At 35.0% G+C, this 26,532-nt stretch overlaps 1 protein-coding gene across 3 annotated transcripts in view; it reads left to right on the top strand.

The window, feature by feature from the left end:
- The window catches only part of KIF3A (kinesin family member 3A), an 82,415-nt gene that overhangs the window by 52,099 nt on the left and 3,784 nt on the right, over nt 1-26,532 (top strand). Inside the window, exons 9-17 of one of the 3 annotated variants that reach the window (XM_033853154.2) lie at nt 4,335-4,433; nt 8,319-8,327; nt 18,531-18,687; nt 18,932-19,112; nt 19,878-19,988; nt 20,345-20,470; nt 24,040-24,093; nt 24,456-24,524; nt 25,117-25,241. In XM_033853154.2, coding sequence (XP_033709045.1) covers nt 4,335-4,433; nt 8,319-8,327; nt 18,531-18,687; nt 18,932-19,112; nt 19,878-19,988; nt 20,345-20,470; nt 24,040-24,093; nt 24,456-24,524; nt 25,117-25,241 — 931 coding nt within the window. The remainder of the gene's footprint in view (nt 1-4,334; nt 4,434-8,318; nt 8,328-18,530; nt 18,688-18,931; nt 19,113-19,877; nt 19,989-20,344; nt 20,471-24,039; nt 24,094-24,455; nt 24,525-25,116; nt 25,242-26,532) is intronic. The other 2 variants (XM_019924407.3, XM_033853155.2) reach the window with 2 other exon arrangements.

Here is a 26,532-nt window from a genome sequence, read left to right as displayed (position 1 = left end):
ACCATCATTAGGCAGTCAGTGACTTCCTGGATCTTCGTGCTAAGAACTAACTGGCATAGGGCTCCTTTGCATACCAGGTGAATAAAGGGCTTTGAAATTGCCTCTTTTCAGTCTGTGGGGAAACTGGTTAGATCAGATATGAAATCCAGAGATGCCAACATCACAAATATTTGGAGAAGGTGCTGATTCAGTAAATTTGAGTAAGATTATTGAGGAAAAGCAGTAATTGAGCTGCCTCTTAGATAATGGAATTTGGTATTTTAAATGTGACCACTAGGTGGTATTTATAGTCAGTATGTTTTAAAGATGTAAAATTTCTTAGATTTCTTAATATTGAGTTCATATCTTTATTTTGCTGACCCTATTTTTTACATTTTTTTATTGTAAAATATACATAACATAAAAATTACCGTTTTAACTATTTTTGTGTACAGTTCTGTGGCATTAAGTACATTCACATTATTCTGCAACCATCACCACCATCCATCTCCAGGACTTTTTAATCATCCCAAAATGAACCTCTGTACCCATTAAACACTAGCTCCCATCCCTCTCTCTCCCTCAGTTCCTGGTAACCCACTGTTCTTTCTATTTCTATGAATTTGACTATTCTAGGTACCCCATGTAAGTAGAATCATATAATATGTCTCCTTTTGTGTCTGGCTTATTTTACTTAACATAATGTCCTCAGTGTTCATCCATATTGTTGCATGTGTCAGAATTTCCTTCCTTTTTAAGACTGAATAATATTCCATTGTGTGTATATACCATGTTTTGTTTATACCTTCATCTGTTGATGGACACTTGGGTTGCTTCTATCTTTTGACTATTGTGAATAATGCTACTATGAATGTGGTGTACAAATTCCTGTTTGAGTCCTTGCTTTCAATTCTTTTGTTCTTTTGGGTATATACCCAGAGGTAGAATTGCTGGATAATATGGTAATGCTGACTTTATTTTTAATAAATTTCATTTTATTTATGCTCTTAGGACATATTGTTTTTATAATCCATTTAATAGAGTTAATCAGAAAAACAGTTAAAAAATAGGCAGAAACATTAAAAGCATAATTTTTTAACTTTTTATTTTGAAATAATTTTAGACTTATAGAAAACTCACAATAGCAAGGAGAGTTCTTATATACCTATTAGCCAGCTTCCCCTAATGTTAGCATCTTACATAACCATGGTACAATTATTGACACCAGGAAATTCACAGTGGTACAAACTTATTAACTAATCCACAGACCTTACTAGACTTTTGACAGTTTTCTCTCTAATGCCCTTTTCCTCTAGTCCAAGATGCAGTTGTGGATCACACATTGCATTTAGTTGTCATGTCTGTTTAGTTTCCACCAGTCTCCAATTCCTCAGTCTTTATTTGTTGTACATGATCTTGATGCTTTTGAAGAGTACTGGTCATGTATTTGTAGAATGTTCCTCAATTTGTATTTATTTATAGTTTTCTCATAATTATTCTGCAAATTTTCTCCACTATAAATCTACTATTTTATTATTTCCTTTGTAATTAATATGTACCTTGTGGAGAGATATTGGGTTGGCCAAAAAGTGCCTTCGGTTTTTAAGTAAAAATAAAAGACACATTTTTCATCTTCACCAAGAACTTTATTGAACAACATATTCACCCTTTTGTTCCAGTACCTTCTGCCATTGTTCAGGCAACTTCATAATTCCATCTTACCAAAACTTTTTATCTTTTTGAGCAAAGAACTGTTCCAGGTGCCTTTTATAGTCTTCCAGGGAATTGAAATTTCTTCCATTAAGAGAATTTTGTAAAGACCAAAATAAATGGAAATCTGAAGGTGCAATGTCAGGTGAATATGGCAGATGAATCAGAACTTCCCAGACAAGGTGTAACAGTTTTTGCCTGGTCATCAAAGAAACATGCCGTCTTGCGTTATCGTGATGGAAGATTATGCATTTTCTGTTGACTAATTCTGGATGCTTTTCATCGAGTGCTGCTTTCGGTTGGTAACTGGGAGCAGTACATGTTGGAATTAATCGTTTGATTTTCCGGAAGGAGCTCATAATAGAGGACTCCCTTCCAGTCCCACCATATGCACAACATCACCTTCTTTGGATGAAGACCGGCCTTTGGTGTGGTTGGTGGTGGTTCATTTAGCTTGCCCCACGATCTCTTCCATTCCACATTATTGTACAGTATCCGCTTTTCATTGCCCATCACGATTTGTTTTAAAAATGGAATGTTTTCATTACATTTGTGTAGAGAATCGCATTAGGATATACTGTCAAGAAGTTGTGTTTTTTTTTTCTGCTTAACTTATGTGGAACCCAAACATCAAAGCGATTAACATAACCAAGCTGGGGCAAATGATTTTCAACGCTTGATTTGCATGTTTTGAGTATGTCGGCTATCTCCTGCGTGGTATAACGTTGATTGTTCTCAGTTACTGTCTCGATTTGATTGCTGTCAACTTCAACTGGTTTACCAGACTGTGGAGCATCATCCAGTTAGAAATCTCCAGCACGACCCTTCACAAATCACTTTTGACACATTTGATCAGTCACAGCACCTTCTCCATACACTGCACAAATCTTTTTTTGCATTTCGGTTGCGTTTTTACCTTTCTTGAAATGATAAAACATAATATGCCAAAAATGTTCCTTTTTTTCTTCCATCTTCAATATTAAAATGGGTACACAAAAATTCACCAGCTTTGATAAGTCTTTTTTTTAAATACACGTTGATATGACAGCTGTCACATACAATCTAACAAAATTGTTTCAAATGAAGTTAAAGACAGCTAAGTGCTACTAGAGCCATCTTATGGAAAAAAACCGAATGAACCTTTTGTTAAATTATGTTTTATATTTTTACTTTTTAAATTTTATTTTTTATACAGCAGTTTCTTATTAGTTATCTATCTTATACATATTAGTGTATATATGTCTATCCCAGTCTCCCAGTTCATCCCACTGCCACCCACCCCCCGCTTGGTGTCCATATGTTTGTTCTCTACATCTGTGTCTCTGTTTCTGCTTTGCAAACCCGCCGAATGAACCTTTTGGCCAACCAAATTCTTTGAGACTATACAAAGGTCCTGTTTTTCATCATACTTTCTTCCACTAATGTTAGCATCCAACAGTAGTTTGTGCATTTGCTCAATGGTGACATTCTCTTCCCATTGTTTCTTCTAATGTTTAGTGTTTGGAGTGTCTGGAATTCTACTGTAAGGAAAAGCAGTCTCTTCTCCCCCACTTGTTTGTTTATTTGAGTATTTTTTATGTCAATATGGACTCATGGATAATTATTTTAGTCTGTGGGTTTATAATACAATAATACTATTTATTTTATTGTTCAGATTGTTCCAGCTTTGGCCATTAGGAGTTCCTTCAGGGTAGTTCATATATCCTGTCAACATGCTCCCATCAGTTTGTTTGTTTACTTGTTTTTTGAGCACTTCCTCACTTTCTGGCACCACAGATGCTTAGAGCTCATTTTTTTATTTTCCCTACCCTGGCCTTAAAATCATTTATTTCTCCCTGGCTCCTTTCATTGGAGAATGGTATTTAGAAACCAAGATTTAGGCATTAGGTGTGCTCATTGCTACCAGGGTGTCATTGTTTCTAGGCCTAAAGAACAAAATATGTTTAATGAATTTCTTCTCCCGAGACTCTGTGATTTCTTTCCATCTTTTATTTGTAGGTTCAAATATTATATTATGATTAGTGTATATTTTACTCCTCCCCCAGTTACTTTTGTTTTCTTAGATATTTCATATATGGACAGTAGTAATTTTAAATAACTACTTTGAAGGTATTATAGCACTGATTTGCATTAATATTAGCTTAATCCCTTTTTTTGATTTTTTTAAGTTAACATATTTGTGTACAAATAAGCTCTTCTTCTTTTGAATTACTTCATGTGATACAGTCCTAAAAGTGGGATCATTGTGTTCGATGACAGTTTTATGGCCCTTAAAAAAATAAACAGGTTGAATGAATTTAAAATCTTAAACAGAAAACTAAGAAAATGCTCCCCAAAAGTGATCATATTTTTTAAAGACTGAAATAATAACTCTAACATGTAACATTTAGAACTGTACTTAAACTAATAATTTGAAATTTTAAATGGATCAGAATCTAACTTCTCTTTAGGAACTTTAAAGATAAAGCCTCTGTGTACATTGTATCTGTTTCTGAGGTTAGCATATCTGATATACTGTCTAGGAATATTAAAATAAGGTTTGTTTAGGGCACAAAAACTTAATGAAGAAAGTTTATATAGGCATTTCCTAAATAGCCAGTGACCTGGCACAGAATAAACATCATTGTATTAAATTTCTATTTAAGGGGAAGAAATATCAGGCTCTGATATCAGTGGGTCAGAGGAGGATGATGATGAAGAGGGTGAGGTTGGAGAAGATGGAGAGAAAAGGAAAAAAAGAAGGGGTAAGTTCATTTTAGTGTTCTGGAAATTAAATGAGATTGCTGCCTAATGATGGTTTAACATTCCTAAGGCTGTCGAGTGCATGACTTTTATTTTGCCATTTTTAATTGTGGTAGCAATTAGAACAGAGGAAGTATGCCATATACCTGGTTAACTTTGCATTATTTTTTCCTCCTATACTGATCTCCTATTTCTAGATGAATCAGCATATAATATGTTCTGGTTTTGTTTTTTTTACAATTTAGAATTATAAAAATCTGTGATAGTGGATATACCATTTTAAAATTTCACATGGGATTTTAATTTAATGTGAGGACTTTTATTTATGTTAGGAATCTAAATTTTTAGGAAATTAGGATAATGTGAAATTTTTTTTTCAAACATGATTACGCTTTAATCATTGAATTTTTAAGTAATAAATTTGTAGAAGGATTGTATTTTTAATAGAATGTAAAATGTATTCTCTTTATAAAATGTACCCTCATTCTCACCTGTTACACTGGGCACTTGTTGCCAAGTACGAATTGAGACTGTGTTCATTGTGATAAAGATATAGATGACATGCAAAAGAGAGAGACATATTATAATGGCCTACATTTCAAATCCTTTAACCCTGAATATTTATTTCAGAACTCTCTTCCATTAATGTGGATCATTGTTTTCAAGCTGCTGCATATTTTGCTTGTCTTATTAAAATGTTCTTGCTGAAAATAAACCCATTGCTGTTTGATCAGGTGTCCCTAATTTAAAAGCCATAAAGAGTCCTTCAAAAGACAGGAAAAATATAATTTAGAGCAAGAGTTGGCAAGTAGTCTGCTGGCCAAATTCAGCCCACCACCTGTTTTTGTAAATAAAAGTTTATGAAACAGCCATGCTCATTTGTTTACATATGGTCTACAGCTGCCTTCACATGCGTCTGTCTGGCCTACAAAGCCTAAAGCACTTATCATCTGTCCCTTTACAGAAAATGTTTGCAGACCCCTGATTTAGAGAAGTGGTTTTGTGTTCACACCTATTTTTTCAGAGTAAAGTATTCAAAGCTAAAGCAGATGATAGATTTGTTAAAAATAAAGTTTTAAATAGAAAAAAATGCCACTGCTTAATATGTTAAAATATTTAATAGTAACATATCTTCCTTCCAGGCTTAGAAATTTTAAAAATTTCAGTAAGCCTTTCAAAGTTTTGCTGTGAAACCTTAAACATATATAATCACATCTGATAGTTTGATGTTTTGGAGGTGAAAGAGTGAAATTGAAGACAAACCGAACTGTCTGTATTAAAGGGTAATTTATCATTCCTGTAATTTTAATTGTTCGTGACTTTAAAATTTAAAACTCAGTTCCTTTAGCTTATCAACCTAAATGGTTTAAATAGACTTAAATGTCACCAAATGATTTGTTTATTTTTATTCTCTTCATTCCAACCCTCTGAATTACTATATTTTAAGTGAATAGTGGGATTTGCCCACAGTGGATACTTAAAGGAATAGAGTTTCTAATTCCCCTGTATGGCTTTGTAATTAGAGAATACTGCATAGAGTACCAAGACTGGTTTTAAGGGAAAGTAGGTTTTGGTTCTTTAATACAAAGCTTGATTGTCCTTTAAAATTCTTTCTTTGGAATTGAATTTTTCTCTGTGTATGTGTTCATTTTCTTGTTTCCTCTTTCTTTGGTTCCCGTTGGGCTCATTTCTTTGTCTTCCAGGCAGTAGCAGCAGCAGTAGTTCAGACTCCACATGTTCTGTCATAGAGAAACCTCTGGATAAGTTCTTGCCTAGTGAGTGGTAGCTCTTAAATTCTCTAACAGAGCTTTGGCTTTTCCATAACCCATGGGCTTCATTTGAGAAATGCTGCACCGCTCCCTGTCATTACTTAAAGAATACATGTTGGACTTCTCAGTAAAACAAAGCATGTGATGACTTTAGCTCCCCTCTTCATTGCTTCCAGTTAACCGTAATTGTTAAAACATATGCTTACGCTTATGTTTGAGACAATGGAAGAGAGATTCATGCTTTTGCAGTTGAGATAATGTAAAGAGAGCTAGTAAGCTGTATAAGAGAATAACTCTTGGTTCCTTTTTATGTTTCATGATACATCCTAGTCAGGTAAGGGACCTGTAATAACAAAATCCTGAATTTCTTAAGGTACACCTTATATTTGGAAGTACACCAGTGCCCTTTATAACATGTCTTATAGTTAAAAAGATTTTACTCCTTGGTGTCCTGTTCTTAGGGGTAGCTTAAGATTGAAAACTCCCTAATAAAGAAAAATGTAAAGTTTGAAGCAAGTAAAGATAAATTGAATGGTATTTTATTTCAAATGGCCATTTATCCTTATTTCTGAATTGCGTGATTGATTTTAAGAAACTTTCTAAGGTATGATTAGAGAATTCAGATCCACACGAAAGTGTTATGCAGGATCTATCTATCTAGACTTATTTCAAACCTAAAGGCCTTTTCTTACACTGTAATTTAATAAATTAAGTTGAAAAGTATTATTAATTTTATGTATAATTTAGTTTTCAGAAGGAAAGAGAGTTGATGCTTCCTTGTACTAGTTTGCAGCTTACTGCTTTTTAAAGCATTATCTGTATACCTACCTTTCCCAAACTAATAACAGAAACATTTGGTTATTGTTCTTATGCTTTTAGCTTGCTAGAGGAAGACTTCCAAGAATATTAGGAATTATTTTCTCTATTGCAATTCTTACATTTTACCAAGACAATTAATTTCATAGGCTAACCTATAAAATACATGAAATTGCTTTAGAAACCATGTGGAAGTCTCATTTTGTATTACAAACTGCAAAATATAGAAAATATCTGAGTGGGAGGCATTACAATTTAATTTTCTGTTTTAAAATTTTACTTTAATCCTTAGAAAGTAGTTACATCAAAGTATATTATGAAATGAGTTGTACCTTGTTCATTTCAAGCAGTTTTAGTTACTCTTTATATACCTGGCATATAACATTGAATTCTTTTGTTGCACTGTGGGTGTGTTGGTGAAGTGGAGAGATGGTTGTCCCAGCATGTGGTTGCTGTGCGTACCTTCCCTTTTAAAAATATGAATGGCCTTTTTTTTTTAAGGTGTTCTTTGTTTGAACTATCAGTTGATCATTTATTTCTATAGAATCATTATTATAATTACCCTTAACAGTCTACTGATAGGTTGAATGCAAGTTTGTTATTATACAGGTGTACTTCACTTTATGCAATAAATGTTTTTTTCTGAAAAAATTGCTTATAAATCAAGTTGGGAAATCAATTGTATTGGGAGAACTTGCTGTCTTTAAAAATTCTTTATTAAATGCTTTTGTTTATCACATAATCACTACAGTTTACTCTAAACTCTAGTTGGTTGAAGTTTTTGTGTTGGATTTTCTTAAAGGGGGGCACACCTGTAATGTATCCTTCTATTAGAAGGTCATTGAATTGGGAAATTTCGAAAATGAACAATGTGACTTTTGCTACTTTTAACTTATTAATATTTAAAATTGGCTTAATTTTCTGTTTGCCCTTTTAGATTACTTCCCAGGTCTTAGCAGGTTCCCAATTCCATGTCCACCATTTGTTGCTGAACTGTTATGTTTGCAGGAGTTTGGGAGTCAGTGTGAGCTCTTAAGATTGATTTGAATTGTAATCTTACACTAAATCTTATTATCTTGCTTAAATTATTATCTCTGATTATGTTGAATATACTTTTCTTTTTGCATACAACTGCTCTATTTCAGTTTTTATAATGATTTATTTCTATACTTATACTATAAATAAATGCTGTTATACATTTTTCTTTGTTCTACAAAAGAAATAATGTTTTTTCTTTTTTTCCTCCTCATCTCTGTGCATATGCTTCCTGTCTACGGTTTGCTTACTACTTCTTATTGAAAGATCAAGCAGGTTGGTGTGATTGATTTGCACTCCATGTGGTACAATTATTTAAACTATAAAGAACTTTGTTGTTTAACCACATTACATTTTTTTTATTTAATGATTTTTTTTAACAAGGTAAGTATCTGTCTTTGTATTTTAAAATATATTTCAACTTTAGCATTTTTTAAAAAAAAACTTCCTTTTTTACTAAATTCTTTTTTTTTAATTTATTTCAGTTTTTATTGAGGAAGGTATTAGGAACTTTTTTTTTCAATTTTATTTTTATTTTTTATACAGCAGGTTCTTATTAGCTATCCATTTTATACATATTAGTGTGTACATGTCAATCCCAATCTCCCAATTCATCCCATCCCCTACCCCCACCCCCCCACCCCCTGCCACTTTCCCCGCTTGGTGTCCATATGTTTGTTCTTTACATCTGTGTCTCAATTTCTGCCCTGCAAACCAGTTCATCTATACCATTTTTCTAGGTTCCACATATATGCGTTAATATACAATATTTGTTTTTCTCTTTATGACTTACTTCACTCTGTATGACAGTCTCTAGATTCATCCACATCTCAATAAATGACCCAATTTCGTTCCTTTTTATGGCTGAGTAATATTCCATTGTATATATGTACCACAACTTCTTTATCCATTCTTCAGTCAATGGGCATTTAGGTTGCTTCCATGACCTGGGTATTGTAAACAGTGCTGCAGTGAACATTGGGGTGCATGTGTCTCTTTGAATTATGGTTTTCTCTGGGTATATGCCCAGTAATGGAATTGCTGCATCATATGGTAATTCTATTTTTAGTTTTTTAATGAACCTCCATATTGTTCTCCATAGTGGCTGTATCAATTTACATTCCCACCAACAGTGCAAGAGGGCTCCCTTTTCTCCATACCCTCTCCAGCATTTGTTGTTTGTAGATTTTCTGATGATGCCCATTCTAACTGGTGTGAGGTGATACCTCATTGTAGCTTTAACTTGCATTTTTCTAATAATTAGTGATGTTGAGCAGCTTTTCATGTGCTTCTTGGCCATCTGTATGTCTTCTTTGGAGAAATGTCTATTTAGGTCTTCTGCCCATTTTTGGATTGGGTTGTTTGTTTTTTTAATATTGAACTGCATGAGCTGTTTATATATTTTGGAGATTAATCCTTTGTCCGTTGATTCATTTGCAAATATTTTCTCCCATTCTGAGGGTTGTCTTTTAGTCTTGTTTGTAGTTTCCTTTGCTGTGCAAAAAGCTTTTAAGTTTCAGTAGGTCCCATTTGTTTATTTTTGTTTTTATTTCCATTACTCTAGGAGGTGGATCAAAAAAGATATTGCTGTGATTTATGTCAAAGAGTGTTCTAACTATGTTTTCCTCTAAGAGTTTTATAGTGTCTGGTCTTACATTTAGGTTTCTAATCCATTTTGGGTTTATTTTTATGTATGGTGTTAGGGAGTGTTCTAATTTCATTCTTTTACATGTAGCTGTCCAGTTTTCCCAGCACCACTTATTTGAAGAGACTGTCTTTTTTCCATTGTATATCCTTACCTGCTTTGTCATAGATTAGTTGACCATAGGTGTGTGGGTTTATCTCTGGGCTTTATATCCTTTTCCATTGATCTGTATCTCTGTTTTTCTGCCAGTACCATATTGTCTTGATTACTGTAGCTTTGTAGTATAGTTTGAAGTCAGGGAGTATGATTCCTGCAGGTTCATTTTTTTCCCTCAAGACTGCTTTGGCTATTCGGGGTCTTTTGTGTCTTTATACAAATTTTAAGATGTTTTGTTCTAGTTCAGTAAAAAATGCCATTGGTAATTTGATAGGGATTGCATTGAATCTGTAGATTGCTTTGGGTAGTATAGTCATTTTCACAATATTGATTCTTCCAATCCAAGAACATGGTATATCTCTCCATCTGTTGGTATCATCTTTAATTTCTTTCATCAGTGTCTTACAGTTTTCTGCATACAGGTCTTTTGTCTCCCTAGGTAGGTTTATTCCTAGGTATTTTATTCTTTTTGTTGCAATGGTAAATGGGAGTGTTTCCTTAATTTCTCTTTCAGATTTTTCATCATTAGTGTATAGGAATGCAAGAGATCTCTGTGCATTAATTTTGTATCCTGCAAGTTTACCAAATTCATTGATTAGCTCTAGTAGTTTTCTGGTGGCATCTTTAGGATTCTCTATGTATAGTATCATATCATCTGCAAACAGTGACAGTTTTACTTCTTCTTTTCCAATTTGTATTCCTTTTATTTCTTTTTCTTCTCTGATTGCCGTGACTAGGACTTCCAAAACTATGTTGAATAATAGTGGTGAGAGTGGACATCCTTGTCTTGTTCCTGATGTTAGAGGAAAAGCTTTCAGGTTTTCACCATTGAGAATGATATTTGCTGTGGGTTTGTCGTATATGGCCTTTATTATGTTGAGGTAGGTTCCCTCTATGCCCACTTTCTGGAGAGTTTTTATCATAAATGGGTGTTGAATTTTCTTTTTCTGCATCTATTGAGATGATCATATGGTTTTATTCTTCAGTTTGTTAATATGTTGTATCACATTGATTGATTTGCATATATTGAAGAATCCTTGCATCCCTGGTATAAATCCCACTTGACCATGGTGTATGATCCTTTTAATGTGTTGTTGGATTCTGTTTGCTAGTATTTTGTTGAGGATTTTTGCACCTATATTCAAGAGTGATATTGGTCTGTAACTTTCTTTTTTTGTAGTATCTTTGGTTTTGGTATCAGGGTGATGGTGGCCTCATAGAATGCATTTGGGAGTGTTCCTTCCTCTGCAATTGTTTGGAAGAGTTTGAGAAGGATGGGTGTTAGCTGTTCTCTAAATGTTTGATAGAAGTCACCTGTGAAGCCATCTGGTCCTGGACTTTTGTTTGTTGGAAGATTTTTAATCACAGTTTCAATTTCATTACTTGTGATTGGTCTGTTCATATTTTCTATTTATTCCTGGTTCAGCCTTGGAAGGTTATACCTTTCTAAGAATTTGTCCGTTTCTTCCAGGTTGTCCATTTTATTGGCATAGAGTTGCTTGTAGTAGTCTCTTAGGATGCTTTGTAATTCTACGGTGTCCATTGTAACTTCTCCTTTTTCATTTCTAATTTTATTGATTTGAATCCTCTCCCTCTTTTTCTTGATGAGTCTGGCTAATGGTTTATCAATTTTGTTTATCTTCTCAAAGAACTAGTTTTTAGTTTTATTGATCTTTATGATTTCTTTCCTTCTACTAACTTTGGGTTTTGTTTGTTCTTCTTTCTCTAGTTCCTTTAGGTGTAAGGTTAGATTGTTTGAGATTTTTCTTGTCTCTTAAGGTAGGCTTGTGTTGCTATAAACTTCCCTCTTAGAACTGCTTTTGCTACATCCCATAGGTTTTGGATCATTGTGTTTTCGTTGTCATTTGTCTCGGTATTTTTTGATTTCCTCTTTGATTTCTTCGATGATCTCTTGGTTATATAGTAGCGTATTGTTTTAGCCTCCATGTGTTTGTGCTTTTTACGGTTTTTTCCCTGTAATTGATTTCTAATGTCATAGCATTGTGGTCTGAAAAGATGCTTGATATGATTTCAATTTTCTTAAATTTACAGAGGCTTGATTTGTGACCCAAGATGTGATCTGTCCTGGAGAATGTTCCATGCGCACTTGAGAAGAAAGTGTAATCTGTTTTTGGATGGAAAGTCCTATATATATCAATTAAATCTATCTGGTCTGTTGTGTCATTTAAACCTTGTGTTTCCTTAGTAATTTTCTGTTTGGCTGATCTGTCCATTGGTGTAAGTGAGGTGCTAAAGTACCCCACTATTATTGTGTTACTGTCGATTTCCTCTTTTATAGCTGTTAGCACTTGCCTTATGTATTGAGGTGCTCCTATGTTGGGAGTATATATGTTTATAATTGTTATATCTTCTTCTTGGATTGATCCCTTGATCACTATGTAGTGTCCTTCCTTGTCTCTTGTAACATTCTTTATTTTAAAGTCTATTTTATCTGATATGAATATTGCTACTCCAGCTTTCTTTTGATTTCCATTTGCATGGAATATCTTTTTCCATCCCCTCACTTTCGGTCTGTATGTGTCCCTAGGTCTGAAGTGGGTCTCTTGTAGACAGCATATATATGGGTCTTGTTTTTGTATCCATTCAGTGAGCCTGTGTCTTTTGGTTGGAGCATTTAATCCATTCACGTTTAAGGTAATTATCGATATGTATGTTCCTATGACCATTTTCTTAATTGTTTTGGGTTTGTTTTTGTAGGTCCTTTTGTTCTGTTGTGTTTCCCACTTAGAGAAGTTCCTTTAGCATTTGTTGTAGAGCTGGTTTGGTAGTGCTGAATTCTCTTAACTTTTGCTTGTCTGTAAAGCTTTTGATTTCTCTGTTGAATCTGAATGAGATTCTTGCTGGGTAGAGTAATCTTGGTTGTAGGTTCTTCCCTTTCATCACTTTAAGTATATCATGCCACTCCCTTCTGGCTTGTAGAGTTTCTGCTGAGAAATCAGCTGTTAACCTTATGGGAGTTCCCTTGTTTGTTATTTGTCGTTTTTCCGTTGCTGCTTTCAATAATTTTTCTTTGTCTTTAATTTTTGTCAATTTGATTGCTATGTGTCTTGGCGTGTTTCTCCTGTATGGGACTCTCTGTGCTTCCAGGACTTGGGTGGCTATTTCCTTTCCCATGTTAGGGAAGTTTTCGACTATAATCTCTTCAAATATTTTCTCTGGTCCTTTCTTTCTCTCTTGTCCTTCTAGGACCCCTATAATGCGAATGTTGCTGTGTTTAATGTAGTCCCAGAAGTCTCTTAGGCTGTCTTCATTTCTTTTCATTCTTTTTTCTTTATTCTGTTCTGCAGCAGTGAATTCCACCATTCTGTCTTCCAGGTCACCTATCCATTCTTCTGCCTCAGTTATTCTGCTATTTATTCCTTCTAGTGTATTTTTCATTTCAGTTATTGTATTGTTCATCTCTGTTTTTTTGTTCTTTAATTCTTCTAGGTCTTTGTTAAACATTTCTTGCATCTTCTTGATCTTTGCCTCCATTCTTTTTCCAAAGTCCTGGATCATCTTCACTATCATTATTTTGAGTTCTTTTTCTGGAACGTTGCCTATCTCCACTTCATTTAGTTGTTTTTCTGGGGCTTTATCTTGTTCCTTCATCTCGTACATAGCCTTCTGCTTTTTCATCTTGTCTATCTTTCTGTGAATGTGGGGTTTTTCCCACAGGCTGCAGGATTGTAGTTCTTCTTGCTTCTGCTGTCTGCCCTCTAGGAACATTTTTGTTTCCAAATAATCTTCTTAAGGGAACAGTTCAGAAATAATTAGATTGATAGTGACAAACACATTGGATATTCTAGAACTAATTAACAAAATAGACAACAAAACCGCATGGTGTAATCATTTTTCTAAATTCTTAAAGACCCATTAAGCCAAATTTTAGAAATACAAATATAAGTGATTTCATATTCAAGATTTTTCTCCTTTTTTTAAAAAAAAATTTTTTTTTAGAAAAGAGTGTTCTGAGTGGGAATGAGTATCCCTTCATTCATACATAGAAAGTAAAATCTGTATGAATATAGAGGTGAGTGACATGACACACCTGACATCACTGTGTCAAAGCAGTCCCTCCTGCCCTAACTCAGAGCAGCTCCCTTTCCAACTCTCCAATCAGCATTCATGGCATCACTGCCCTTTCCTTCACCAGAGCTCACAACATTTGCTCTGAATCTTCCCTTTTCTTGCCAGTCTCTTCCCATTTACTATCAATTTTTCATACAAGGTGCCTCCCAGGAATGTTGCTTCTTCTTCATAAGCCCAGCCAGTTCTCAAGGATAATACCTCAACCCCTGTACAAGAGTCCATCCTGGTCTTCCTGCTTCCACTCAAATCTCCTGGGCTCAGAAGTGCTGGCGTGCTCTTCTTCATCTTTAATTTTTATCACACAGTTCTACTGCTTGAGAAATAGCACTCCAAGGCCCTTATTATCTGACTTACCCTCTACAAACGCATAGCTCATTACTTTAAAAAAGATATTCTGTTACAGGTCCCTTTAAGGCTGTATTGTCTACCATACCTAATGCTAAGTTTTGATGGAAATCCATCAACATGGTATCATACTCATCCCTGCCTTCTTACCAGAAAATAATGACCATAATTTCACCATTAACCTTTCACTTAACCTTTTACCTTTTTTTAAAGTGAGGAATCAAACGTCTGGTTATGTATGCTCATGGGTGCTCGTATAATGAAAATGAAATTAATTCAGTTAACACTTCCTGAAATTCTTCTTTTTAACTTTACCTTGCCAAAGTTCACCTTCACAGTTTTGGTTAGAGCACATGGTAGAGGAGAAGTTAAAATATTACCACTCTGGTTTGGCTCAATTAAATACTCTATGACATTAAAATTCTTTTTAGATTTTTTTACCTGAAATTTTGTGCTGAAAATTTACACTTTTAGAAAAAGAAAGTTTGTTTTTTGGTTGGTTGGTTGGTTTGGTTCATTAATATTTTTTAAAAATCTTAAAAAAAACCAGTGTAAACGTAACTTTTCATGATACCATGTTTTTAAGTGCCTGGTTAGGAGAGTTGGTACCTATTCACATTTAGCTTAAAATATTATTTGGGGAGAAATATGATTTATTGGACTGATTCCGGCTAAAATAATATGTTACTTGAATATCAGAGTTTTGAAACTGAACCTAGCTATATATATGCATGGTCATCTTTATGAAAATGGTATGAGAGCACAATAAGATTTTTGCTGCTAAAACATCAGTTTGAAAATATTACCTGAATGGTTTTGAATAACTAATGCAATTCAGGCATAGTAGTAATTCATCAATATGCATGTGCTTTTGTATTTCTACCTATAAAATTTTTTTTTTATTTTACTGCTTCTTTATGGGTCTGGAAACTGTATGTTTTTATTTTGTTGTTGTTTTTTACATCTTTATTGGAGTATAATTGCTTTACAATGGTGTGTTAGTTTCTGCTTTATAACAAGGTGAATCAGTTATACATATACATATGTTCCCGTATCCTCCCTCTTGCGTCTCCCTCCCTCCCACCCTCCCTGTCCCACCCATCCAGGTCATCACAAAGCATCGAGCTAATCTCCCTGTGCTATGCGGCTGCTTCCCACTAGCTATCTGTTTTACGTTTGGTAGTGTATATATGTCCATGCCACTCTCTCACTTTGTCACAGCTTACCCTTACCCCTCCCCATATCCTCAAGTCCATTCTCTAGTAGGTCTGTGTCTTTATTCCCGCCTTACCCCTAGGTTCTTCATGACGTTTTTTTTTTTCTTATATTCCATATATATGTGTTAGCATACGGTATTTGTCTTTCTCTTTCTGACTTCACTCTGTATGACAGACTCTAGGTCCATCCACCTCACTACAAATAACTCAAGTTCACTTCTTTTTATGGCTGAGTAATATTCCATTGCATATATGTGCCACATCTTCTTTATCCATTCATCCAATGGTGGACACTTAGGTTGTTTCCATCTCCTGGCTATTGTAAGTAGAGCTGCAATGAACATTTTAGTACATGACTCTTTTTGAATTATGGTTTTCTCAGGGTATATGCCCAGTAGTGGGATTTCTGGGTCATGTGGTAGTTCTATTTTTATTTTTTTAAGGAACCTCCATACTGTTCTCCATAGTGGCTGTACCAATTCACATTCCCACCAGCAGTGCAGGAGTGTTCCCTTTTCTCCACGCCCTCTCCAGCATTTATTGTTTCTAGATTTTTTGGTGATGGGCATTCTGACCAGTGTGAGATGATATCTCATTGTAGTTTTGATTTGCATTTCTCTAATGTTGTTGAGCATTCTTTCATGTGTTTGTTGGCAATAGGAAACTGTATGTTTTTAAGTAACAAAACAATTGCAACCCTAGGAACCTAAAAAATTAATGTACATGTGTCAATCAGACCATTTACTCTATACTCCTATGGTTTTCACACATACATTTTTTAATCTTAACATATTTGCCATTTTTTCTTTAAATATTTACAATTTTGGAGTGGAAAAGAAGTTATAATATTTTAGTGCATACACTTACTTTATACCTGAACTTATACTTTCCCCCCTCAAATTTCTAAGAAATAGTATTACTGATGGGAAATCCTTTCTAGGAATTCATTGGGAATAGGAGTTAGATTACTTTTTAAAATTATTTCTTAACAGTGTAATTCAGAATGTTCAGTATAGGTGATTGTGCCAAAGAATCCAACAGAGTCAGGTCTATGGCCTGACTTTGGGATTGCAGTGAATCACACCACACCGAAGCGTGAATTTGGATCAGTGCTTTTGTTTACTCTTCTATTTAACTTACTTGTTTTGTGGCTTTAGTTTGCTTTGGACTTTCTTGTATTTCTATAGAAGTGAAGGGTAATGTATTTTAAACCTTTGGGGGTTTTATATGATTTTAACCCAAAGAATTAAAGCCTGTGAATGATTCATCGTCTCTTGGTTCCTGAAAGAGTTTATTCAGATGTATATCTCCATCATCTTTATTTTTCAGTTCTCTTTCCTTGTTAGCATGAGGGGTTAGCTTTTGGTGGAGACATTAACAGTTTATAAAAAACTCTTCTTCTTTACACTCTTCTGTGGTCCTCTGGGAAGGAAGTTAAGAATGACAGAAAGCTTTCAGGAGAGCCTCAGACCAATTCTACGAAAAATTTGATTGTTTTTCTGAAGGAAAATATGTTTCAAAGAAATTGTATTACCAGAAATGAATTATCTTTGATTCAGTTTCATAACCAGTTTAATAAGCTAGTTTTTCTTTTCTCTTTCTTAGTTTTTCATTTTAATTTCATGATTTTTAAATTCAATAAAATTTATTGAACGTCTATTATATGTACATAAAACACTCTACTAGACATTATAATCAAAATAATCATTTTGAAGCTGTATTTCTTAGCTGCATTATTTTGTAGTATTTCTACTTATATTTGACACTAGGAATGTTTAATCTGACTTAGGGAGATTTAGGATCCTGAGTTTGACATCATAACAAGCTGTTTTAGTTCATTTAAGGTATGATGATATATTGTGACAGCAACTGTAAAATGCCTGTTTAATTCATATGTAACTGTTACATAATTAGTATAGAGTTACTTCCTTTAAAAGTATACTATGAAGTAAAATACTTTCAAGTAATTTTATCAAACACAATTTTAGAAAACCTCTGAAAATATATGTTAAAAACTACTTAAAAATTCTGCCTGATATTTTTATCTGTACATTTTATACCTATATGGGGCTTTTTTTAAAAAAAATTTATTTATTTATTTATTTATTTTTGGCTGCATTGTGTCTTCCTTGCTGTGCGCGGGCTTTCTCTAGTTGTGGCGAGCGGGGGCTATTCTTTGTGGTGTGTGGGCTTTTTTTTTTTAAGAATCAATTCTGTCTATTTATTTTTGGTTGTGTTGGGTCTTTGTTGCTGCACGTGGGCTTTCTCTAGTTGCGGAGAGCAGGGGCTACTCTTCATTGCGGTGCGAGGGCTTCTCATTGTGGTGGCTTCTCTTGTTGCAGAGCACTGGCTCTAGATGTGCGGGCTTCAGTAATCGTGGCATGCAGACTCAGTAGTTGTGGCTCGCGGGTTCTAGAGCGCAGGCTCAGTAGTTGTGGCACACAAGCTTAGTTGCTCCACGGCATGTGGGATCTTCCCAGACCAGAGCTCGAATGCGTGTCCCCTGCATTGGCAGGTGGATTCTTAACCACTGTGCCACCAGGGAAGTCCCTTTGTGGCTTTTATTTATTCATTTATTTTAATAAATTTTGTGGGGAGGTGTTTTGAGAAGCCACTTGATTTTGTACCTGGTTATCAGAAAAAAGTAACTAAATAATCATGTTGCTTTTTTGACGATATGTGTTATTTGGGGACATACAAATATCTTTGCTTTTTTTATTTATTTAGTTTTCCTGTTTATCTTTCTCTTTTTTTTCCCTGCTAATCTCTTATGCTTCTTTTTCACTTACTTCTGTTCTTAGTTTTCACTGCACAGTTGGACAACAGTTTGAATTTAGCAGTTAGTTAAAAAGATCTTCTAGGGACATAATAAATAGAAATAAAATATATTATTCAGTTGATTTCCTTAAAATTTTGACATTTGATTTTCTTTTCATGAGGAATGTATCTTTTATATTGAAGATAATTTATGTTGTCTGAAGCATTCACTCTGAAGTGACTGTTGGAATTATATGACTCAAATAGGCAAAAAGAAAGTTTCCCCAGATAAAATGGTTGAAATGCAAGCAAAAATTGATGAGGAGAGAAAAGCACTTGAAACAAAGCTTGACATGGAAGAAGAAGAAAGAAACAAGGCTAGAGCTGAGTTAGAGAAACGGGAAAAAGATCTTCTTAAGGCCCAGTGAGTATTACTGAATTGAGATGGATTTGTGATTTAAATTTCCTGGTTTTTCTCATAGGATGTATAAGCAAGAAAATTGAATAGTAATTAAAAGCAATACTACACAGTTGTGTATTTGATAGAGATGTTATATAATTATATTCCTATTTTGAAATTTTACATCCAAATCCTTGTTAAATTTGGGGAAATTTAATAGAATAGTAGATAATTGATGGATACAGAGTGTTCTCATTTTAATTAACAGACAAGAGCATCAGTCTCTGCTAGAGAAATTATCCGCACTGGAGAAGAAGGTAATTGTTGGTGGTGTTGATTTGTTGGCAAAAGCTGAGGAACAAGAGAAACTTCTTGAAGAATCCAACATGGAATTGGAAGAAAGGAGGAAAAGAGCAGAGCAACTTCGCAGAGAACTTGAGGAAAAGGAGGTAATGTAAATTTTTGTTTCTGGTTGATGCTTCACCTAAGGTATTTAACTTTTCTAGTGAAAAGCTGAATATCTATAATCTTCATAAAATTAAAAAAAATAAATTTATTTACTTTTAGCTGTGTTGGGTCTTCGTTGCTGCGGGTGGGCTTTCTCTAGTTGCGGAGAGCAGGGGATACTCTTTGTTGCAGTGCACAGGCTTCTCATTGCAGTGGCTTCTCTTGTTGCAGAGCAGGGGCTCTAGGCACACAGGCTCAGTAGTTGTGGCATGCGGGCTTAGTTGCTCTGTGGCAGGTGGGATCTTCCCGGATCAGGGCTCAAACCCATGTCCCCTGCATTTGCAGGTGGATTCTTAACCACTGCGCCACCAGGGAAGTCCCAGGTGCACAGGCTTCACATTGCGGTGGCTTCTCTTGTTGTGGAGCATGGGTTCTAGGCATGTGGGCTTCAGTAGTTGTGGCACGTGGACTCAGTAGTTGTGGCTTGTGGGCTCTAGAACACAGGCTCAGTAGTTGTGGTGCATGGGCTTAGTTCCTCCACAGCATGTGGGATCTTCCCGGACCAGGGATCAAACCCATGTCCCCTGCATTGGCAGGTGGATTCTTAACCACTGTGCCACCAGGGAAATCCCTTAATAAAATTTTAAAGCATATCTGTGGATTGCTTTGAAAGAAATAGTTGCTAAACATTTATGTCATTTGTTAAATAATTAAACTTGTGATTTAATGAATAAAATTATTCTGAAGTTTATCACTTTATGTCATAGCAAGAACGCTTGGATATTGAAGAAAAGTATACCAGTTTGCAAGAAGAAGCTCAAGGAAAGACCAAGAAGTTAAAGAAAGTTTGGACTATGCTGATGGCTGCAAAGTCAGAGGTTGGTCTTTAAGAAGTTACCTATTATTGTAGTTTGAATTTTTTAGAAAAGAATTTCTTTGATTAAGTATGATTAAGAATCCTAAAGGAATCATAATATGTGCTTACAATTTTAAAGAAGTAAAATTTTTGCCTTTATTTGCAATTTTTAATTTCAGCTGTTAAGCTAAATTATTTCCAACCTTAACTAATAACATGGAATAGACAATGATAGATAGTGTTACTCTGTCCATTGTTTTTGTGAAAGAACTGGGTAAGCTCTTACAAGGTTTCCTAGACCACTGCCCTAGGTCAGATGGAATTGTTTTGTATTTAAAATCTTGTTTGTCCTTAGTATTTTCATTGATTTTCTGTTAGATGGCCGATCTCCAACAGGAACATCAGAGGGAAATTGAAGGCCTTTTGGAGAACATTCGACAACTTAGCCGGGAGCTTCGACTTCAGATGCTTATTATTGATAATTTTATACCTCAGGATTATCAGGTAAATGGGAATTTCTCTGTCTTAGGTATTAGGTCACTTGGCTGGGGTTAAGGACTAAAGAAATATAATTTCTAATTTAATTAATGGTAAATATTTACATTTCAGTTGCTGATGATAAAATTTTCTTGAACTAATGGCCATCACATTTCACTTCAGCTGTTAACTGTTCTTAATACATAATTCTCTGTTTGAGTAACTAAGTACCTGAATAAGAATTTCTTAGTCCTGGGAGGAAGGCCAAATTCATGTAATTCATGTAAAGACATAGGTCCTGTTTATTCTTTCAACATTCTTTATCCTATAATTAGAATAAACAAAACTCCTGTGCGAACCTTTTCTCCTTGTTTATGGATGCTAATTCTGTGTGTGTGTGTGGGCAGGGGAATGGTAAAACATACATAAAATTTACCATTTTAACTATTTTTTTTTTTACATCTTTACTGGAGTATAATTGCTTTACAATGGTGTGTTAGTTTCTGCTGTACAAGAAAGTGAATCAGCTATAAGTACACATATATCCCCGTATCACCTCCCTCTTGCATCTCCCTCCTACCCTCCCTATCCCATCCCTCTAGGTGGTCACAGAGTATTGAGCTGATCTCCCTGTGCTACGCAGCAGCTTCCCACTAGCTGTCTATTTTACATTTGGTAGTGTATATATGTCCATGCCACTCTCTTACTTCTTCCCAGCTTCCCCTTCCCCCACTGTATCCTCAAGTCCGTTCTTTACGTCTGCATCTTTATTCCTGCCCTGCCTCTAGGTTCATCAGTACCGTGTTTTTAGATTCCATGTATGTGTGTTAGCATATGGTATTTGTTTTTCTCTTTCTGACTTACTTCACTCTGTATGACAGAGTCTAGGTCCATCGACCTCACTACAAATAACTCAATTTCGTTCCTTTTTATGGCTGAGTAATATTCCACTGTATATATGTGCCACATCTTCTTTAACCATTCATCTCTTGATGGACATTTAGGTTGCTTCCATGTCCTGGCTATTGTAAATAGTGCTGCAGTGAACTATTTTTAAGAGTACAGTTCATTGACATTAAGTACATTCACAGTGTTGTGCAGTGATCACTACCATCCATCTCTAGATGTATGCTAACTCTAAATACTAGTATAATTTAAAAATCTTAGCCTCTATTATTCTTTTCCCCACATTTCTGTCTTTCCAGTATATTTTAGTGAACTTTAACATTGATTTTTTTAACATCTTTATTAGAGTATAATTGCTTTACAATGGTGTGTTAGTTTCTGCTTTATAACAAAGTGAATCAGTTATACATATACATATGTCCCCATATTTCTTCCCTCTTGCATCTCCTCCCTCCCACCCTCCCTATCCCACCCCTCTAGGTGGTCACAAAGCACCAAGCTGATCTTCCACTGCTACGTGGCTGCTTCCCACTAGCTATCTATTTTATGTTTGGTAGTGTATATATGTCCATGCCACTCTCTCACTTTGTCACAGCTTACCCTTCCCCCTTCCCATATCCTCAAGTCTATTCTGTAGTAGGTCTGCATCTGTATTCCCATCTTGCCGCTAGGTTTTTCTGGCCTTTTTTTTTTTTTTTTTTTTAGATTCCATATATATGTGTTAGTATATGGTATTTGTTTTTCTCTTTCTGACTTACTTCACTCTGTATGACAGTCTCTAGGTCTATCCACCTCACTACACATAACTCAGTTTTGTTCCTTTTTATGGCTGAGTAATATTCCATTGTATATATGTGCCACATCTTCTTTATTCATCTGTTGATGGACACTTAGGTTGCTTCCATGTCCTGGCTATTGTAAATAGAGCTGCAGTGAACATTTTGGTACATGACTCTTTTTGAATTATGGTTTTCTCAGGGTATATGCCCAGTAGTGGGATTGCTGGGTCGTATGGTAGTTCCATTTTTAGTTTTTTAAGGAACCTTCATACTGTTCTCCATAGTGGCTGTATCAATTTACATTCCCACCAACAGTGCAAGAGGTTTCCCTTTTCTCCACACCCTCTCTAGCATTTATTGTTTGTAGATTTTTTGATGATGGGCATTCTGACCAGTGTGAGATGATATTTCATTGCAGTTTTGATTTGCATTTCTCTAATGATTAATGATATTGAGCATCCTTTCATGTGTTTGTTGGCAATCTGTATATCTTCTTTGGAGAAATGTCTATTTAGGTCTTCTGCCCATTTTTGGATTGGGTTGTTTGTTTTTTTGATATTGAGCTGCAAGAGCTGCTTGTAAATTTTGGAGATTAATCCTTTGTCAGTTGCTTCATTTACAAATATTTTCCCCCATTCTGAGGGTTGTCTTGTCGTCTTGTTTATGGTTTCCTTTGCTGTGCAAAAGCTTCTAAGTTTCATTAGGTCCCGTTTGTTTATTTTTGTTTTTATTTCCATTTCTCTAGGAGGTGGGTCACAAAAAGGATCTTGCTGTGATTTATGTCATAGAGTGTTCTGCCTATGTTTTCCTCTAAGAGTTTGATGGTGTCTGGCCGTACATTTAGATCTTTAATCCATTTTGAGTTTTTTTTGTGTGTACAGTGTTAGGGAGTGTTCTAATTTCATTCTTTTACATGTAGCTGTCCAGTTTTCCCATCACCACTTATTGAAGAGGCTGTCTTTTTTCCACTGTTTATTCTTGCCTCCTTTATCAAAGATAAGGTGACCATATGTGCGTGGGTTTCTCTCTGGGCTTTCTATCCTGTTCCATTGATCTATATTTCTGTTTTTGTGCCAGTAGCATACTGTCTTGATTACTGTAGCTTTGTAGTATAGTCTGAAGTCAGGGAGCCTGATTCCTCCAGCTCCATTTTTCTTTCTCAAGATTGCTTTGGCTATTCGGGGTCTTTTGTGTTTCCACACAAATTGTGAAATTTTTTGTTCTAGTTCTGTGAAAAATGCCAGTGGTAGTTTGATAGGGATTGCATTGAATCTGTAGATTGCTTTGGGTAGTATAGTCATTTTCCCAATGTTGATTCTTCCAGTGCGAGAACATGGTATATCTCTCCATCTATTTGTATCATCTTTAATTTCTAACATTGATTTTTAAAAATTTATTTTGAATCTATATACAGCTTTAAGAAATTTGTCTGAATATAAGCCTTAGTATTTTTTTTCCTTTGGACCTCAGCTGCACAGAATTACTATTTGGCTCACAATATACTGTCCTTGATGGTCCTTGGATGGCCTACTTTTGTTTAGTTAGTTATTTTGTAGTGAACTTGTCACCCAAAACAAAAGCTAGGACCATGGTAGTGACCTATTTCTAACCAAGTGGTTTCCCTCTTGCCTCTTCTATCCCTTTACCTCTTCAAGCTCAAGGTAACCACCATCCTGAATGCCATGTTCTTTATTTCCTTGCTTTTTATTTTTATACAGTTTAATTGAATCTACATATATTCCTTGAAAGTATATATTTTAAAATATATAAAAGGGGCATCATGCAGTATATAATGTTTTGAGACTTAACTTTTTTCACTTACTATATTAAGATTTTAGTTCCATGAATATTTTTCAGTATTTTAAATGTTATTAAATATTAAAAGTAGATCATCTCTGACTCTTTTAAAAGGAAATGATTGAAAACTATGTCCATTGGAATGAAGACATAGGGGAATGGCAACTAGTGAGTATTAACCTTCATCCTTTCATGAAATACTATGGAATACTTCCTGTAGACTGGAGTTGTACTGGCTACAATGCGGAGAAAGGTGGTCCAGAGGATGAATCAAGTGAGAAGCCACTGAAGTGGATAAGATGTTTTAATAATTATGTTATAACACACAGAATATTCTGTGTGTTATACATAGTAGAGATGGTGTAGGTTGGTGTATAGGACTGAATGACCTCTGGGGTCCCTTTCTATTCCAGCATTCAAATCATGTTTTATGAGTGTGCCATCAGTATATCTCATAGTAATTTGCCTCATTCATAGTATTAATTGCTAATTAAGATAATTCTCCTCCCCTTCTTTTTTCCTTTTTTGAGAAATGTGTTGCCTACACAGGAAATAACATGAGAAAGCAGACTCCAGTTCCTGATAAAAAGGAGAAAGACGTAAGAGTGCTTTTTTAAAAAAACAAAACAAAAAAAACTACAGTTGGTTCTTTGTAGGAATATGGGTCACTAAATTGTGTTATCATCATGATATCTATTAATCATTTCAGCTGAAATATAGGCTACTATTTTGAGAATAGAGACTCTAGGATGGGGTGATTATTAGGACAGTTCTGTTCACCTTCAGTCGTGATGGCAGGCATTTCTGTGACAAGAGTGGCATGTAGTTCTCTTTGGAGACTCTTTTCACCATCTCTCTGGGCCTTGGGGATTTGGTTAGAGACTAGAATAAGTCTGTCCTTTTCAAAGCTGGTCCTAGTCTTAGGTCAACAAGAGGAAGTAGCAGCTTTAGGGAAAACAGCAGCAGTTTTTCTTTACTACTAAGGAATTTATAGTGTGTCAGGGCTTCTTCACCAACACTTAGTGAATACATTTGAGATAAATGGCATTAGAAAAAGATATCTTTAGATATTTATTTGGTTTTGTCTTTGGCTTTTCTTCCTAAGAGTTTATTTAGTATTTTAAATCTTCCCCCAAATCTGGTTTAAATTCTTCTGTAAGAATGTCTTGTGTTTATTTCCTTTACATATAGCCCTTTGAGGTGGACCTTTCCCATGTGTATCTTGCCTATACTGAGGAGAGCCTACGGCAGTCCTTGATGAAATTAGAGAGGCCACGGACTTCAAAGGGGAAAGCCAGGCCAAAAACAGGGAGAAGGTAAGAGCTGTCTTTGAGTCCCATGAGCCAAAGGCAGTGAGATTTTCAAATTAAGTACATTTAAAGGAAATTTAGTTAACATGATAAGTATTTTGTCTGATATATTTAACTAAATATTGAAGTCCTATGTAGTTACAATTTGAGTAAATAAAATCTGGCTAAAGAATTAAGGTCTTCCAACTTCTTTAGCCCTCCTGAGTAGTAGAATTTATTGTTAATTTACTTTGTTCTTTCCAAATGTATAATAAGTCATTACTATTTTAATTCCTTAATCCTTACACTAATTATTCTAGTGAGATGCTAATTAATTTGCCTCGTTAGACTCCCAAGGTATTGTATTCAGCTGATTCATTTTTCTGTCATGAATACTGCCCCAAGAACCTTGATTTCCTCAGTCACCAGTTAAATAAAACTTCTCTGTCTTTCCCTGTCCTTTGACTATTGAGTAGTTTATATGTATTGTAACATAGCCCAGAGAAATGAGGATGTGAAAGCCCTGGGCTGGAGCTTATTTCTTCTCTCCCTTCCCTACATTAAGTACTGTTCAGCTTATTTAAACTGACTAACAGACCTTGGGGCTCCTGAAATGACAGGAAATAATAAGCTTATATTTTTCCCTACTTTGAGTACCTAGACTTTTGAGTTACGTGTAGGGTGAAGTCTAAGTTTTAATATTTTTGTGCAACGTAATCTCATAGACATAACCTAAGTTTTATAAATTTGGGGAGGAGGAATCAGTAGCATATTAAAAGTGTACAAATTTTTATATTCTTCAACATTTAGATGTCAGACATTAAAAGCATTTCATATGCCAACAGAAGCCATGCATGTAATATTAATGAATGAAGCAAATCAATTCAAAGAAACACCAATTCCTCTGTGTCTTTGACTTTTCCACTTTTAATGGAGGTATTTTCCTCTTAACTCTGCAGTTAGTAAGAAAAGTGACAGTTCAAGTATGATGATAAATGGTAAGACAGTTGCCCTCAGTGTGGGAGAAAAATAGGCAGTGGTGTGGGCTGGGGCAAAACGGAGCGTGTTCTGTCTGGAGTGAGTGGCCTGTTACCCTGCTTCTAGTTAGTTTGGGGAAAGAGGGCCCATGGTTTCTGGATCTTCTTGTTTCAAAAGAGAAGCCAGAAATCAGGATTATTTACGTGAGATCTCCGTCTTTAGTCACTTTTTAAAAGCTATGTGGACCTAAAACAAACAAGCAAATAATTTCATAAGATATTTGGATACAGTTTTCAGAATGCTTATTTTAAAATATATACTTTTTCAGTTTAATCTAAAA

This window comes from Tursiops truncatus, chromosome 3 (assembly GCF_011762595.2).
Source record: "Tursiops truncatus isolate mTurTru1 chromosome 3, mTurTru1.mat.Y, whole genome shotgun sequence".
NCBI lineage: Eukaryota > Metazoa > Chordata > Mammalia > Artiodactyla > Delphinidae > Tursiops > Tursiops truncatus.
This window is presented reverse-complemented; position numbering and strand designations above follow the sequence as displayed.